The following is a 13149-nucleotide window of genomic DNA, read 5'->3' as shown; positions in this document are numbered from 1 at the left end:
ATCGGTAAAGCCCTAAGAGTGTCAACATGTCAGGCTTGTCTCCTTTTAATCACCATTGTTCATTAGTTTTGTCATTACACACTGGTTATGTGTTTAGCAGGTTGATTTCAGTGAAATGAATGATTATTACATGTAAAAGTGATGCACATGCAGTATTTAGGATTGCAGTTCATTGGATAAAACATTCCAAATCAACGTTGTACAGGTTAAAAGTCAATGAAAACCAAAACAATTGTAGGTTGGACATACAGTAAATATTAATAGTCATTGTTGTAGGTGGTCATAGCATTGTATGAAGTGAAGTTTTCACCCCTTTGGCAAATTCTCCCACTTACCCCTACATGTACAGTAAATGCTTAAATGAAGCTCTGGATTTCAGGCCTTATTGTGTCATTTTGTGGCTGTTGGTGTTATTCTATGAGTAGGTGTAATATGATATTTATATAAAAGAAAATATAAAATTCAAGCCAGTTATTTCTTCATGAGGTGAAATTGAAAGAGGGAATATCTGTGTGTCGCCGTTCAGTCAGAGACTGTCATATTGATTTCAGTGTCACTCAAGTCTTCTTTGAAAACGTCTTTAAGATTCAGTAGATGGTTATTACAGTAATACAGTATTAGACCTGAAACAGATGTAAAGAATCATGTCTGAATGATCGTTACTTCAAAACCTGTGAGTCGTCTTGTCTGATTGTGATGATGTGGTATCAATAGGCTGTTTTACTTTTTAGTTGTTTTTTGTACCAACCTATACATTTTATGTGTATTTTGGATGATGTGTGGATGAGTTTGAAGCACATTTGTTGGCTTTCAATAGCTGTAAGTAACAGACTTTGAGTTTTTTGTTTTTTTTATTATAATTTAATAAAAACTTAGATAATGTTTGGCACCTGTTGACATCAGTGCAAACTAAATCCACAGTGGAGCAATAGAAACATAAATATATTAAACAGTAGACTTATAAGGATCAAGTGGGGTCCTGTTGTGCAGGCTTCAAATAAAAACAAGCATAACGTCAAATGTTATGAATTAATAAAATGGGCCTGTGTTGACACCACTTGTATAATTTTACAAATGCACAACATTTTCACCAGCAGATGCACACACAGTAGTTATGAACCCTGTAAACTGTACCACCCACACGCTCGTCTATTAGCAAATGCTAAAAGTTTAGCTGATCAATTCTATAAATGAAGTGTGAAGATGAACAAACTACTTGTCTGTGTGTAACAAGCTATCAAGGTGAATTGTGAATCAGTCCAAACTTTTCTGCCATATGTATATACAGCACGGTTAATGTGATTATGGAAACTACAGCTGTATAGGTATCGTGCAGCAGGAACTGCAGTGTACTGGAAACTACTACTAACATTTAATGCTGCTGTATCAATGCTTCTGAAAGCCATTTCCCATTAGCTCCCACATGTACTGTATGTTGTTTGATATGTATCATCATGTATTATATCATAACTGGATATAAATATATAATTACTTGAGGTGAGGAAAATATTTGTCATGGATAAACACATTCAATAGAAACATGCTCTAATTAGGTAAATTAAATGTTTGAGGAGGCTGTGTCTCCATGAGTGAAGTAAATGGGGAATACATTTTTGTGTATTACTTTTGTATAATTTGGTCTTACCCTAATAGATATTAAACAGTTCTTGTTGCATCCTGTTTTTTATTTGATGAGTTTGCACACAGGTCCTACATTGCTGTAGCTGTAGAAGAACCATGGATCTTTAGATTAGGTTATTTTTATGTTTAAAAAATAAATAAAATATAGACTAAAACACTAAAAACCAACTGCCACAAAACTTTAAACAACACTGTTTTCTTATCTAACAAAATAATGGAAAGCAGACCACAGCTAACAGACAGTATAACACCTTCCTATCCAAAAAATAATAATTCTAAGCTTCATCTGGCCTCAAACAAAATGTGAATTATTTATTGTGCACGTGGTTAAACCTGAGTGAAAATCGAATTTAGTGTGAGCTACTCTGAACAGAGTGGCTCCGACTCTTGATGAATACTGAAGTGTTGTTAAAGTATCGAATCACATCAACAACAACTCCTAAGGCCTCTAATGAATAGTTTGCTTTTAAAGGACAGAATAACCTGTTTTGAAAATTAAATTCAAAAAGCATTTTTCCTCAAAATAAACATGAGTGTTGTAGTTAGATTGTAGTTAGAAGGAGGTGTAATGTACAGTATCTACAGTAATAACTTTGTTTATTTCACACAAGCTGGGGACAGACATGACTTTTCTTTTCAAAGATTTGGGAATGATTTGGGCCGATGTTCCCACTGTCAGGTGAATTAAAGTGAAATGATAAGTAACTAAGTAGGCTATATTTACTCAAGTACTGGACTTAAGTACTCTGAGATACTTGTACTTTACTTGAGTTACTTATTTTGCAGATTATTTTCAGCTTCTAAAACATGATACATTGCTCAGTAAAAAAAAAAAAAACAGCTCCCTTTTGAAGTCATTTTAGCCTGGAATTGAGTCCTGAGTTTTTTACTTATGAAAAGTAAAATGTTCTACAATCATAATCATATAAGTGCCACAACCTGCCTTACTCTTTTTTTTGCCTCAATACAGATAATACTTTTTACTTTTTTTAAACAAGTGGATTTAAATTAAAAAACAGGTTGAAAAAGTATTTCTGCACTATAAAATCTTATTTTCAGGACTTAATATATAACCTTAACTTACATATAAAAACTTAGGAAAGGATCTATTAAGGATCTGAATATTTATTTAACCACCTGGAAAGAGACATCGCCTGTTATAATAAAACAATTTAAAATCAGGTGGATTTGAAAGAAAAATATCTGAACGTGGCAACTAAAACTGTTGGTTTTCTGTTCTTGGGATTGTGGATGTTTATCAAACTGCGACTATATTAATATTATTTGAGACCATTTTGATTTCAAGTGCCTCAGTGGCAATTGAGTTTTTTGCTTTGAGTTTTTTGCTTCGTCAACCTCGTCGTAAATACAAAAGATCCGCAGGGCTGTAAGACAGGAAACATCACTTATACAAAATCAAATCAGTATGAATGTCGTGTCAACAGTAAATTATTTTATTCATTTAATAAAATATCAATATCAGCCCAATACATCTGCAATCCATTAAGTAACACTGAAAAATAATACACAGGGGACCCCAGTAAAACAGCAATAATCTTAAAATTCTTTATTTATAAACTTGATGCAAGTTTACAAATTACTGTACATCGTCAACATTTCTTCAAATGGTAAATGAGAAACAAGAGAAAAACCAAAGCCAGCCAACGGTGCAAGACTTGATCATGTTTTGTTGGTGCCAGAAAATCGACAGTTGAGATAAATGAATCTTTTTAACACAGTCCAGTTAGAGAAGTTGCAAGTCTATTCACCACGGCATCACTATCAAACTCCAACAGTCTCTTAATGTCCCCTCTGACCAGTCTTGGCCCTTCAGGTGGGGACACTTCTTGATAAGGAGACCTGTTGATTCCTCCTCCCTCAGCTATATCAGACATGTAACAAAGGATGTGTGCTGAGAAAAAAAAAGCATTTTTCCTGATTTTAAAACATTTATCTCAGAATGCGTTGGTTGTTATAATTGACCTTTCCAGGCACATTGTTGCCAGTTGTGCAAATATTTTTTATCAGAAATATTTAAAGATCACACATTGAAATCAAATCTACTTCAGTACTTGGGATGAAAAAAAAAAGAATAAAATACTACAGTGGGTATTGATGAGCCATTAAATGTGGATGGTCATCATGCTACACCAATCCTGTCAAAAAAGGCATCTTTCTGTAAATGTCCTTCAACTTACATCACTTGAATTAAAAGAAATTTGGCCCATATTATAATAAAGCTCATTACATTTTTTGACATCAGATCAGTGGGCGAGTAAGCCTAAACGGCAGAGGTACAGAGCATTAATAAATCCAAGAAAAGAACCCAAAACTCAACATGTACGTGTACAGATTCCCATCCTAAGTATTTGTTACCTGAGTTGCCATTCAAACATACTTTTGCAGACAGTGTTAACAAATAAACTGCAAAAGAGCCGACCGACTGATACAGTGTAGTGATGATGTACTACGGTATATTGCATGGTCAAAGTACAGTTTCATACAGAGTTTCAGGTCAGTTCTAAATTATCCTCGTTACACACCAAAAGCAATACCGAAACACATTTATGGTACATTGTTGTGGCAAAGGATGCCCTGCAAATGGTAGATGTTTTTGTAGCTAGAATCTAGCTGCATGTGACGCCATGTAACTGGGAAGCCGTTTTGAATCTAAACTGGGCAGGGGCAAACCACTACAATCAATGTATGCCAGGAAGATAGGACATAGAAATATGCTGCTAAACTGGGCAAAATTATTGTGGAAAAAACAAAATCACATCCAAACACCCTTCATTTATTCCCTCTAAAAAGCCAATCCCAGTGTGATACTGCTTAACAAAAGTGACTGTAATCAGATCCAACTATCTCTAATAACAGCGGTTGAGACAAGGCTCCTATGCAGCATGCTGTTAGCTTTAGCTTTGCATACACAGGGCTTCATTTTCAGCATCAAATGAGGCATCAACCACTGTAGATTTAGTGAAACCGAGTGCTTGTGGGGCCTTGTTGTGTTAACAGGAATGAGGCAAAAAGCGCTCTTTAGCTTCATTAGATCTGTTAAAACTTCCAAAACGACAGTCGTCTTATCTTCTGGTGACAATATATCTATGCAACATGCAGATTCTGTGATATTTCATGTCCATTGCCGCTGTTTTATTATGAACCACTGGTGCATTTGTTCACAGACAACAGTTCAATCTTAGTTTTACAACCCGGCCCGATATTCTTCACATATTTCTAAAAAAAGAGCTAAAAGATACCGAGTGGTAGGTCATCTCAATTATAAGATAAGCTTCCAAAATATGAAATGTATTTATTTATTGTCTAGGATGCTCAAATAATAAAAACAATTGCTGGATATTTCTACAATATTTGCATTTATGTACCAATTAATTTCCAAAAGAAAAAAGGGGAGAAAATTGTGGCCAATAAAAACAGGTGCAGGGAGGTGCCACATCAAGAGCTTCAGTATCAATCTTCTGTTAAAATTTCCATTTAAAGAGGGATAACTGACTGTTTGTGAAGCCCACTTTGTCAAAGCAGCTAAAGAAAAAGCATTTCCCCACATTTAAAAGGGAGAAAAGTTTTTTTTAGTTTTTTTTGTTTTTTTTAAAGACAAATGAGCATATTTTGAAAACATAACTAGTGACACCCTCTCATCCTCCTCACTAAAACACTGAGGGGAGAAGCAAGGTGATACCAGAATAAAGTCTTTTTCCTGGAGCGGGCGAAGGAATACTTGTCAGATGAGCCAACGAGATGGTTTCCGCGAGAAAGATGATATATCCCCAGTTAAGTCAGAAGGGGGGGGGAGAATATTCCAAAGAAAACAAGATACTTTGACCCAAAGACATGTTCCCAGTGCATAGTGGTAGTAGCTCCTTATCCGTCCTCTTTAGGTGGTGTGTACCAGCCTGTAAAAACAGAAAAAGAAACCCCTTTGCCAATGGATCCATACCACTGTGTGTCATCAGAGGCCCAAACATTTAGGAATTTACTCACCATTCTTTTCATGAATTTGCACAAGGGATTTGTACGACTGTTGTGCTCTGGCAAGATTGTACTGGTTCTGGAAAACATAATGTTCTGTTAGATGCACAGAAATTGCTCGCTAAGCAGTGGGAATAAACCACTACAAACACAAAACATAATATTCCTGGTTTGTGTCTGAACTTTATTACATGTCATTCCCCATCTCTCTCTCCCATGATTTACTCGTCATCTTTCTAATATTGGCTCCAATAAAGGCATAAAATGGCAAAACGCGTACGTACCCTATACTCCTCCAAAATTTAACTACGTCAGGTCTGCGGGAACAGCCTCTACGGCTAATGTATCCAGGTACAACACACTTGAAATGACGGGTGTAAATGGGACCCATGATTTAGACACTTTTCCCTTCACCCAATTGCTCCACTGAAACACCACTGCTACACAATTAGGTATCTAAGGGCCTCAGTATGCATCAAATGTACCGCTTGTTCAATCGTCAAACAGCCTCCCACTCCACCATACTTTCCCCCCTTAATTTTTTCAGACAACAATTGTCGTGTGTATAACATCATGAAAGTCTTTGATGAGAAACTGTCCTAAAGTGTGGCTGGGTATTCCCATTTATAGGATTCACCTCCTCTCCGACAGCTGGCTTTTTGAAATAGCTATAAACAATTTTTTTTTTAAGATTATCCTTTGGGCTTTTCAGGCCTCCATCCATACAGGACAGCTGAAGACATGAAAGGGGGGAGAGAGAGGAAAAATTACATGCAGCAAAGAGCCACAGGGTGGAGTCGAACCAGCGGCCGCTATAAACATCTTTGCCTTAAAATGTGTTTTCTAAATGTTGTGAACCCTCATGAATTTTAAGCACACCGAGACCTGACTAATAACATTAGTTACCTTATTGGCTCCAAACTGCACCCTGGCTTTTCCTTTAACCAGAGTTGCATTTATCTGCATAATAACAGATTCTATGGAATAGGCACTGCTCCAGCCCTAAAAAACACACACAACACCATTAATGTGGTTTAAGTTGAGGAAAGTTATGTCATAGAATTTATATAACTCATTCACAAACCTGTTTAGTGAGAAGCTCCATGCACAAGGCCCCTCCTCCTAGAACATAACTGAAAAAAACAACAATCAGTATAAAGAATGACATACTACATAATATATATTAAAGCAGGTATGTACATTTGATCAAGTAAGTGGTCACTTGGCACTTTTTGCTAATTTGTTGTGCTTCAAACTGAATTCACGATATATATTGTGGGAGATTTTCGCAAAGAGACCATTTTAATCTAAAGAACTGTTGTTAATGCAACTTTTGGGTGTACCAAGAAAATACTACAGGGGTATTACTACACACTCACCCTCCGGAGAGCACAGGTGAGACAACCCGTACAAAAGGTGGGTCAAAAGGAAAGTTATCCTGTCAAATGAAGAAAAACAAAAAAACTTTGAGTCTTGAGAAAACTTTTCCCAAATAAAACAATTGACAAATATTATTACGGGACTCACTTTATAAGAGAAATTGAGCAGAATGTAATCCACTCCTTCCTTTTCTTTCAAGACCTGCAAGTCACTATGTAATGGACTATCTGGGTCTACCCTGTAATAAAGAACGACAAGTCAAATCTAACAGAAAGCACTATACAACACAATATTTGAAAATTGAAAAAGCCACTGAATGCTGAGAACTTACGTCCTTAACTTGACGTGCCATTCATAAAGGCTGTCACCGACTAGTTCGACTGAATAAATACCTGTGAAATATGTACCACAAATACAGAGCTTCAGTTCAATCTGCTGATGAGATGTTAAAACAATAAAAGTCACCACTGTGGGGTAATGTGTCATTGCCGTCACCTGTCTTGTAACTCTGTGATCTGTAGATCTCCCTGAGTTCCTTCATTAGGCGGTCTGAGGCCTGCACAGAGCCAGACACTGCACCCTGCAACATAAATCACAAAGGAGAATCACACCGATGGTAGGACACCTGGATAAAGAAGAAGAAGCAGTATACTATAAAAGGTTGGCAGGGCTACACAGGGCAATCAGAAACCCTGACGTGAAAGTTTGGCAATTGATTGCGGCAGAAATTGAGCATTTTCAACACTTGAAAGGTCAACCAACTTTCCAGTGAAAAACAAGTTACTCAACTTTTCTACCATAAGCCCACAAGAGACACCTTTGATCATAAAGCGTGCCCATGCAGTAATTATACCAGTTATTTTAAGATACTGACCTTTAAATAATCTAAATAAATTTGAATCAGTTCAGTTTTTTTTTGTTTTTTTTAAATTACGTTTGGATTATTTTCACAACTACATTCTGGTGTTTTTGCCCCTGATTTCAGCATGCATCTTTTATATACTGCAATGCCTGAGAATGTTGGACTGTGCTGCTGAAAAAGTTAAGAGCTCACTAAACGTTTTGCTGGACAGCCTAGCTTTTCTTTCTGCTGGAGCCCTCTGCGGCAGCAGCCACACTGTCAGCAGTGAAAGGAACGATGAGTCTGCGTTTTGGACACAGTGCTATACTGTTGATCTGAACATGGTGAAACTGACCGAAGGAATAAAAAAAGAATATGTGTCCAGTGGCTATAGTATAATCCTGTACTACTGTGAAACTATCCAGGAGAAGGGTTGGGTTCCAGAAACGGTTCCATTTTGCCAAATGGTTCCTCATTGATAACAAAATATCCAGATTTGCTAAACTCCAACGAATCTCGAATCAAACCTTTTATCTCTCTATAAAGAGCAATGTAGAAAACAATTGACCCATGAAGCAGAATTTTGATCAACATTTCATATCTAATCCTGCTCATCTAATTTTCAGGTTTTGGTTGCGGGTTGTAAACATTATTTGGGCTGCCACTAGAAAGTGGACAAAAAGGTTATTACTGATATAAATTGACTCTTTGAGTTTTAGCTTTTTATAATTTAAGTTACCTATAAATGTGAATCCTAATTACATTTGATAACGTACACCTATTTGAAAAGGACTTGGATTGAATAAGTGGATTCGACATTGGATTCAGATTCAATAAAATGCTATCCAGGAGACCCCAACATTTTTGTGATGAGTGGTACCAAGGTTGCTGCCAAAAGTTAACAATCAAAAAGAGAATTTACAGTGAAAGAAGCTCCTCCACTTACAGTCACAGTCAACAGAACTTAATAAAGAAAAACATGACCTGAATGAGCACTTACATTCAAGTGATCCTGTCTCTGGTTTTTACGAATCTTCTCCAAGATGGCCAGATTCTCTTTTTCTATCCCATCATCTTCTGACTTTTTTCCATCAACTGGCTCCTCTTCTTTCATGTCGTAATGGTCCAGGTCTTGGTCCAGATCAATGTCCTGCTGTCAGTGTATCAATTATGTTTAGAAACATGATTTAAAACAAATTGCACCCTTAAGCTATGAAGAATATGAATTCACTGAACGGTCATTAATACGCATAGGTACCTCTGCCATTTCTTCCTCTTCTTCCTCTTCAGATGTGACCTCATCTGATGGCCCATTCTGTAGTGTGGTAAAACATTGTGAGTTGACAAACAGTGAGTTTTGAAATGCAACAAAAACACATTGAATTTTACTCTGGCTTTAAGTGAGTACCTTTCGCTCCTGGGTAATCGGGCCAGCGGGTAGAGGCTGGTCAAGCATTTCTACATCTGGATGTTGCGGCAGGTTGTAAAGCCGACAAAGATCACAAATGAGGCGCTTCAACTGCTGAAGGAGCTGTGGGTGTAATCAGCAAAAAAAATTAAGACATTAATATTAAAAACCAAACTGCAACTACTGTAACAATTCTACCAACTTACCAATGTGGTGCCTTTTCTCACATCCTCTAGGCGCTCCAACACTTCAGCCAGACTAGGATCATCAGAGTCAACAAACCATATTGGGGGTGTTGAGGGATAGGATTCCTGCAACAGAGTCAACAGTAGGACATGAAATGAAGTCAGTCATGCTTGTTTGTTAATGGCTTTATTGTCTCCAGATTGTATATTAACACTTAACAGAGAACACCGCTGCATTCATGAAACCTTGGGGGGGGGGGATATTGTTGGACTGTTGTGTAATGTAGCAAGTAAGCTCAAGCTGTGCGGAACGTACGTCATGTATTGGTCATCATTTTCAGTGGTAAGCATTAGGGAAGTCAAGATTCACAGATATGAATCGGTATCCGGTTGAATTATCACAGATATGTCTACACTGATACATGGACCCCTGGATCTATCTATATGGACCAAGAATCGGACGATTGGCCCGATTCTAACGTTACAAATCGGTTGACTGAAGTTTTGCTGTCAAATTAACAAAGCTGCTGGGGTGTGTGCAATGCCAGAAGTGTGTGCGTGCGTGTTTGTTTAACTATATTCATGGGGTCCAAACTCTGGGAGTATACTTGTAGGGTCCCGACAGCTTTGTGGGGCCAAAATGCTGGATCCCACAAAGATAGTGCCACAAACCCGTGTGTGTGTGTGTGTGTGTGTGTGTGTGTGTGTGTGTGTGTGTGTGTGTGTGTGTGTGTGTGTGTGTGGCAGGGATCACAGAATAAACACCTGTATGTGCCACTGCTTGGTTTCATCAAACCGAATCGTACGGAATCGTTGTCATCGGACAACTCAAGCCAGTTGTAGAATTATGTTAGTATTGTAAGGGTTTAAAGTACTGTACATCGACAAAATAGGTCTACAACCATTACATTGGATCTTATATACCTTGAATGACAGACTGTGGCTGACATGAGGCGTCGAGGCTTTCTATCTTGTCAAGCACCAAGTCACATATATCGGAGCTTTCAGGAAATTTGTAAGCATTTCAATGACTTGTTGAAGTGAATGCTTTTCAACATTTCAGTTCCTTATCTTTTTGGGATCTAGCACTAACCATCAAAAACCCAAATTCAAAGAAGACACTCACACTGGATCATGTCCCATACAACCTGGTCAACACATCAGTGTATCAAGGCAGCGGATCCCAATCCTTATCCCCGGTACTAAAATCCCAGCATAGTTTCCATCTCTACCTGCTCTTCTTATAACTGATTAGCTAAATCAAGTGGATTAAGCCACTATGCAACTGCAGTGTAACTGCAGTGTAACTGCAGTGTAACTGCGTGTGTGGATGCTTAAAGAGGAAGATGTGGTCAGGATGTTAGGATGAGTGATCTGCAGCACCACCTGAACCATACACAAATACAGGAGCCATGACAAGAGTGAGTCTAAGTGACATTATCTACACTTTCTGATGGTTAACTTCAAGTGTTTTGCACAAGATTGAAGATTATTTCAATTACTTAAAATGTATTCACAGGAAGTGTGCCAGGCTTTGAAGCCAATTTGACAGAGGCCAAACGGTGGCATTACAAGTTTTGTGTCCATCACGTGATATTCTCTGGCCCAAAATGACTTTCTACCACAGACTTACATTGTGAAAGAAACATCTGGAAATCAGTGGCTGTATAGGTCTTTTTTTACAGCGTCACAACCTCTGCGAAACGATTCATTTCATTATCAGAATTTGATCCATCCAATCAGATGATATTTGGAAAGTCTAAAAGAGATACATGATTAAATAATTGAATCCCCATTCAAGTTAGCCTGAGCGCTAAACCGGAAGTAGCCGGCTGGGTCGGTGGAAGTGTTTAGTTCGCTTGCTCTTAGGCCACACAATGTGGAAGCAGGGCCAATCATCCGGGTGATTTTAGACGGGTAGTTGAAAATTTTTTTGGCTTCATGCGCAAAAAGCAACTTTCATAGAAATGAATGGGGCCACGCTTTGAACGCTGTATCCAGTTTTTATTGTACATACATGCCATAGACATTGTCGTCATGCTAAATATGTCTTTTATCTGTATATATATATCCAATGTTAGAAAAAGAAAATATAAATGATTTATGCAAATTAACTTTTCATCCATCCACATGACGTTCATTACTCTTACAAACGAGGCCACGCCCACTTAGGAGACAGGAAGTGTGTACCGTTTCATACCATTGGCGCAGCTTGTAATGCTCTAGCTAACGTTCTCTTTAGTTAGGCTATAGCATCTTTGGTATAATACGATTGCAGACTCCTTCATATCTATTCTACATTATATCGCTTTCCACATATTTTGGTGTCCTGATAAAGGAACCATTAACGTCAAAGCTTTAATATAAGTCCGCCACAGGGATCGGTCTATTTACTGAAAAGGCAGAAAACCAACATCCCATTAAACCGCCTCTATTAAACGTTAAAGATAAAAAAGGGACATTCAACGGTATGCCTGTTCAGATATAGGTGTTCTTTGAAATATTTATATTTTCAAAACAGCTGTGATGTAGTTAAAGTCCCCACACGACTTAGCTAGCTAAAACCAGTTAAAATTAAACTAGATACGATTCAGAAGTATGAAAGTTAGCAGCCGTAGTGCTGCAAACAGTAACGCAGTTATTGTGGCTAACAAGACAGGCTAGCGTCAACGTTTCTAAACGACGTTTTCTTGAACACTTTTTCAAAGTGAATTTAACACTGGCGCTTTGTTGGTTTGTTTATAAACGGGATTACTTCAATCGTAATGGCTTTAAACACAACATGAAAATAGAAGCGAACACTTTAATCCTAGTTCATTTGTAAACACGGAACCTTCCGCGGAATGATTTGGTTTCAGTCGATAGTCAGTGGCTTAGGTTAGCTTGTGCGCAGAGCTGGCCTGGACTCACCGTGATGTTGCAGTGAATGATCAGCAGCTTCTCTCCTGTTACGTTAAATTGGCAACTAAGTTCATCGGGTTTCCAGTCTATTATTCTAAATCGTTCGTGGTTTGGGTCAAAAATAGACTCCAAAAACTTCAATTCGGCCTTCAGCCCCGAAACCGACATCTTCTACTCATCTCAAACCACCAGGCCGCTGGCAGAGGGGAAGTCGGGGCGGAATGTGACCGCGCAGTTAAGTCGGGTCTACGGATCTCGCACATTAGCGTGAGAACAACAACAAAGGGCTGGAGGGTTAGGTCTATGATGAACACTGTCAGTGGTATTTGACAGTTATGACATTTTAAATGAACTTAATTATATTTTGTTTTAATGTTTGTTGTGTTCGTTTCTTATTATTTCATGACATGATTTTATTTAGCACTCATTTGTGCTTACAACCTGGAGCCCATAGGGCCTACATACAATAAATATGCAGTATATAATATGCAGCAAACAAAAGCTTTAGAATGTTTAAAAAAAAAAAAAGCAAGGTTAGGTTACCAATTGAGTAAAGCGGGCAGCTCTGGCCTGGGGACCTACACCTCTAGGGGCCCCAAACGCCCCAGGTTAACTGTGTGCTGGTTGGCTGGCTTTGGATTAATTGCAAATTTATTTGGGAATACTGTGCTCACAGGTTGTTTATGGCTTAATGAAAGTGTGCATAATCAAACTGTCATTCAAAAATAGGTTTTCAGTAAAGGACCACTGGTTGGTTTCTGGGCCTATATATGTGCAAAATATAATAAAGCTAAAGTATAGTG

At 38.0% G+C, this 13149-nt stretch overlaps 1 protein-coding gene across 2 annotated transcripts; it reads right to left on the bottom strand.

Moving 5' to 3' along the window:
• Window positions 1-3184: 3184 nt before the first annotated feature.
• On the bottom strand, window positions 3185-12638 carry LOC114560444 (ubiquitin-conjugating enzyme E2 Q2). Of its 2 annotated transcripts, none has more exons than XM_028585821.1 (13): window positions 12356-12638; window positions 9467-9571; window positions 9261-9383; window positions 9111-9167; window positions 8853-9005; window positions 7507-7591; window positions 7343-7403; window positions 7159-7249; window positions 7011-7069; window positions 6716-6764; window positions 6538-6633; window positions 5644-5710; window positions 3185-5555 (listed from the first exon to the last, which is right to left on the bottom strand). In XM_028585821.1, the coding sequence occupies exons 1-13, from the start codon at window positions 12512-12514 to the stop codon at window positions 5524-5526; spliced, it is 1137 nt and encodes a 378-aa protein (XP_028441622.1). In that variant the 5' UTR covers window positions 12515-12638; the 3' UTR covers window positions 3185-5523. The 2 variants fall into 2 exon arrangements, with proteins under 2 accessions (XP_028441622.1, XP_028441623.1); XM_028585822.1 differs by having other exon boundaries at window positions 8853-9002.
• Between the last annotated feature and the right edge of the window lie 511 nt (window positions 12639-13149).

This window comes from Perca flavescens, chromosome 8 (genome assembly GCF_004354835.1).
Source record: "Perca flavescens isolate YP-PL-M2 chromosome 8, PFLA_1.0, whole genome shotgun sequence".
Lineage (NCBI taxonomy): Eukaryota > Metazoa > Chordata > Actinopteri > Perciformes > Percidae > Perca > Perca flavescens.
The sequence above is the reverse complement of the archived record's forward strand: the minus strand, read 5'-3'. Positions and strand labels throughout refer to the sequence as shown.

What these genes read in the sequence shown, in the direction of transcription:
- LOC114560444 (XM_028585821.1), bottom strand. Translation starts at nt 12,514, where the DNA reads ATGTCGGTTTCGGGGCTGAAGGCCGAATTGAAGTTTTTGGAGTCTATT. An exon ending in TCACCTGTGCTCTCCGGAGG is followed by an intron (nt 6,765 to 7,010) that starts GTGAGTGTGTAG and finishes TGTTTTTTTCAG; the next exon opens with TTATGTTCTAGGAGGAGGGG. An exon ending in TGGAGCTTCTCACTAAACAG is followed by an intron (nt 6,634 to 6,715) that starts GTTTGTGAATGA and finishes TGTGTTTTTTAG; the next exon opens with GGCTGGAGCAGTGCCTATTC.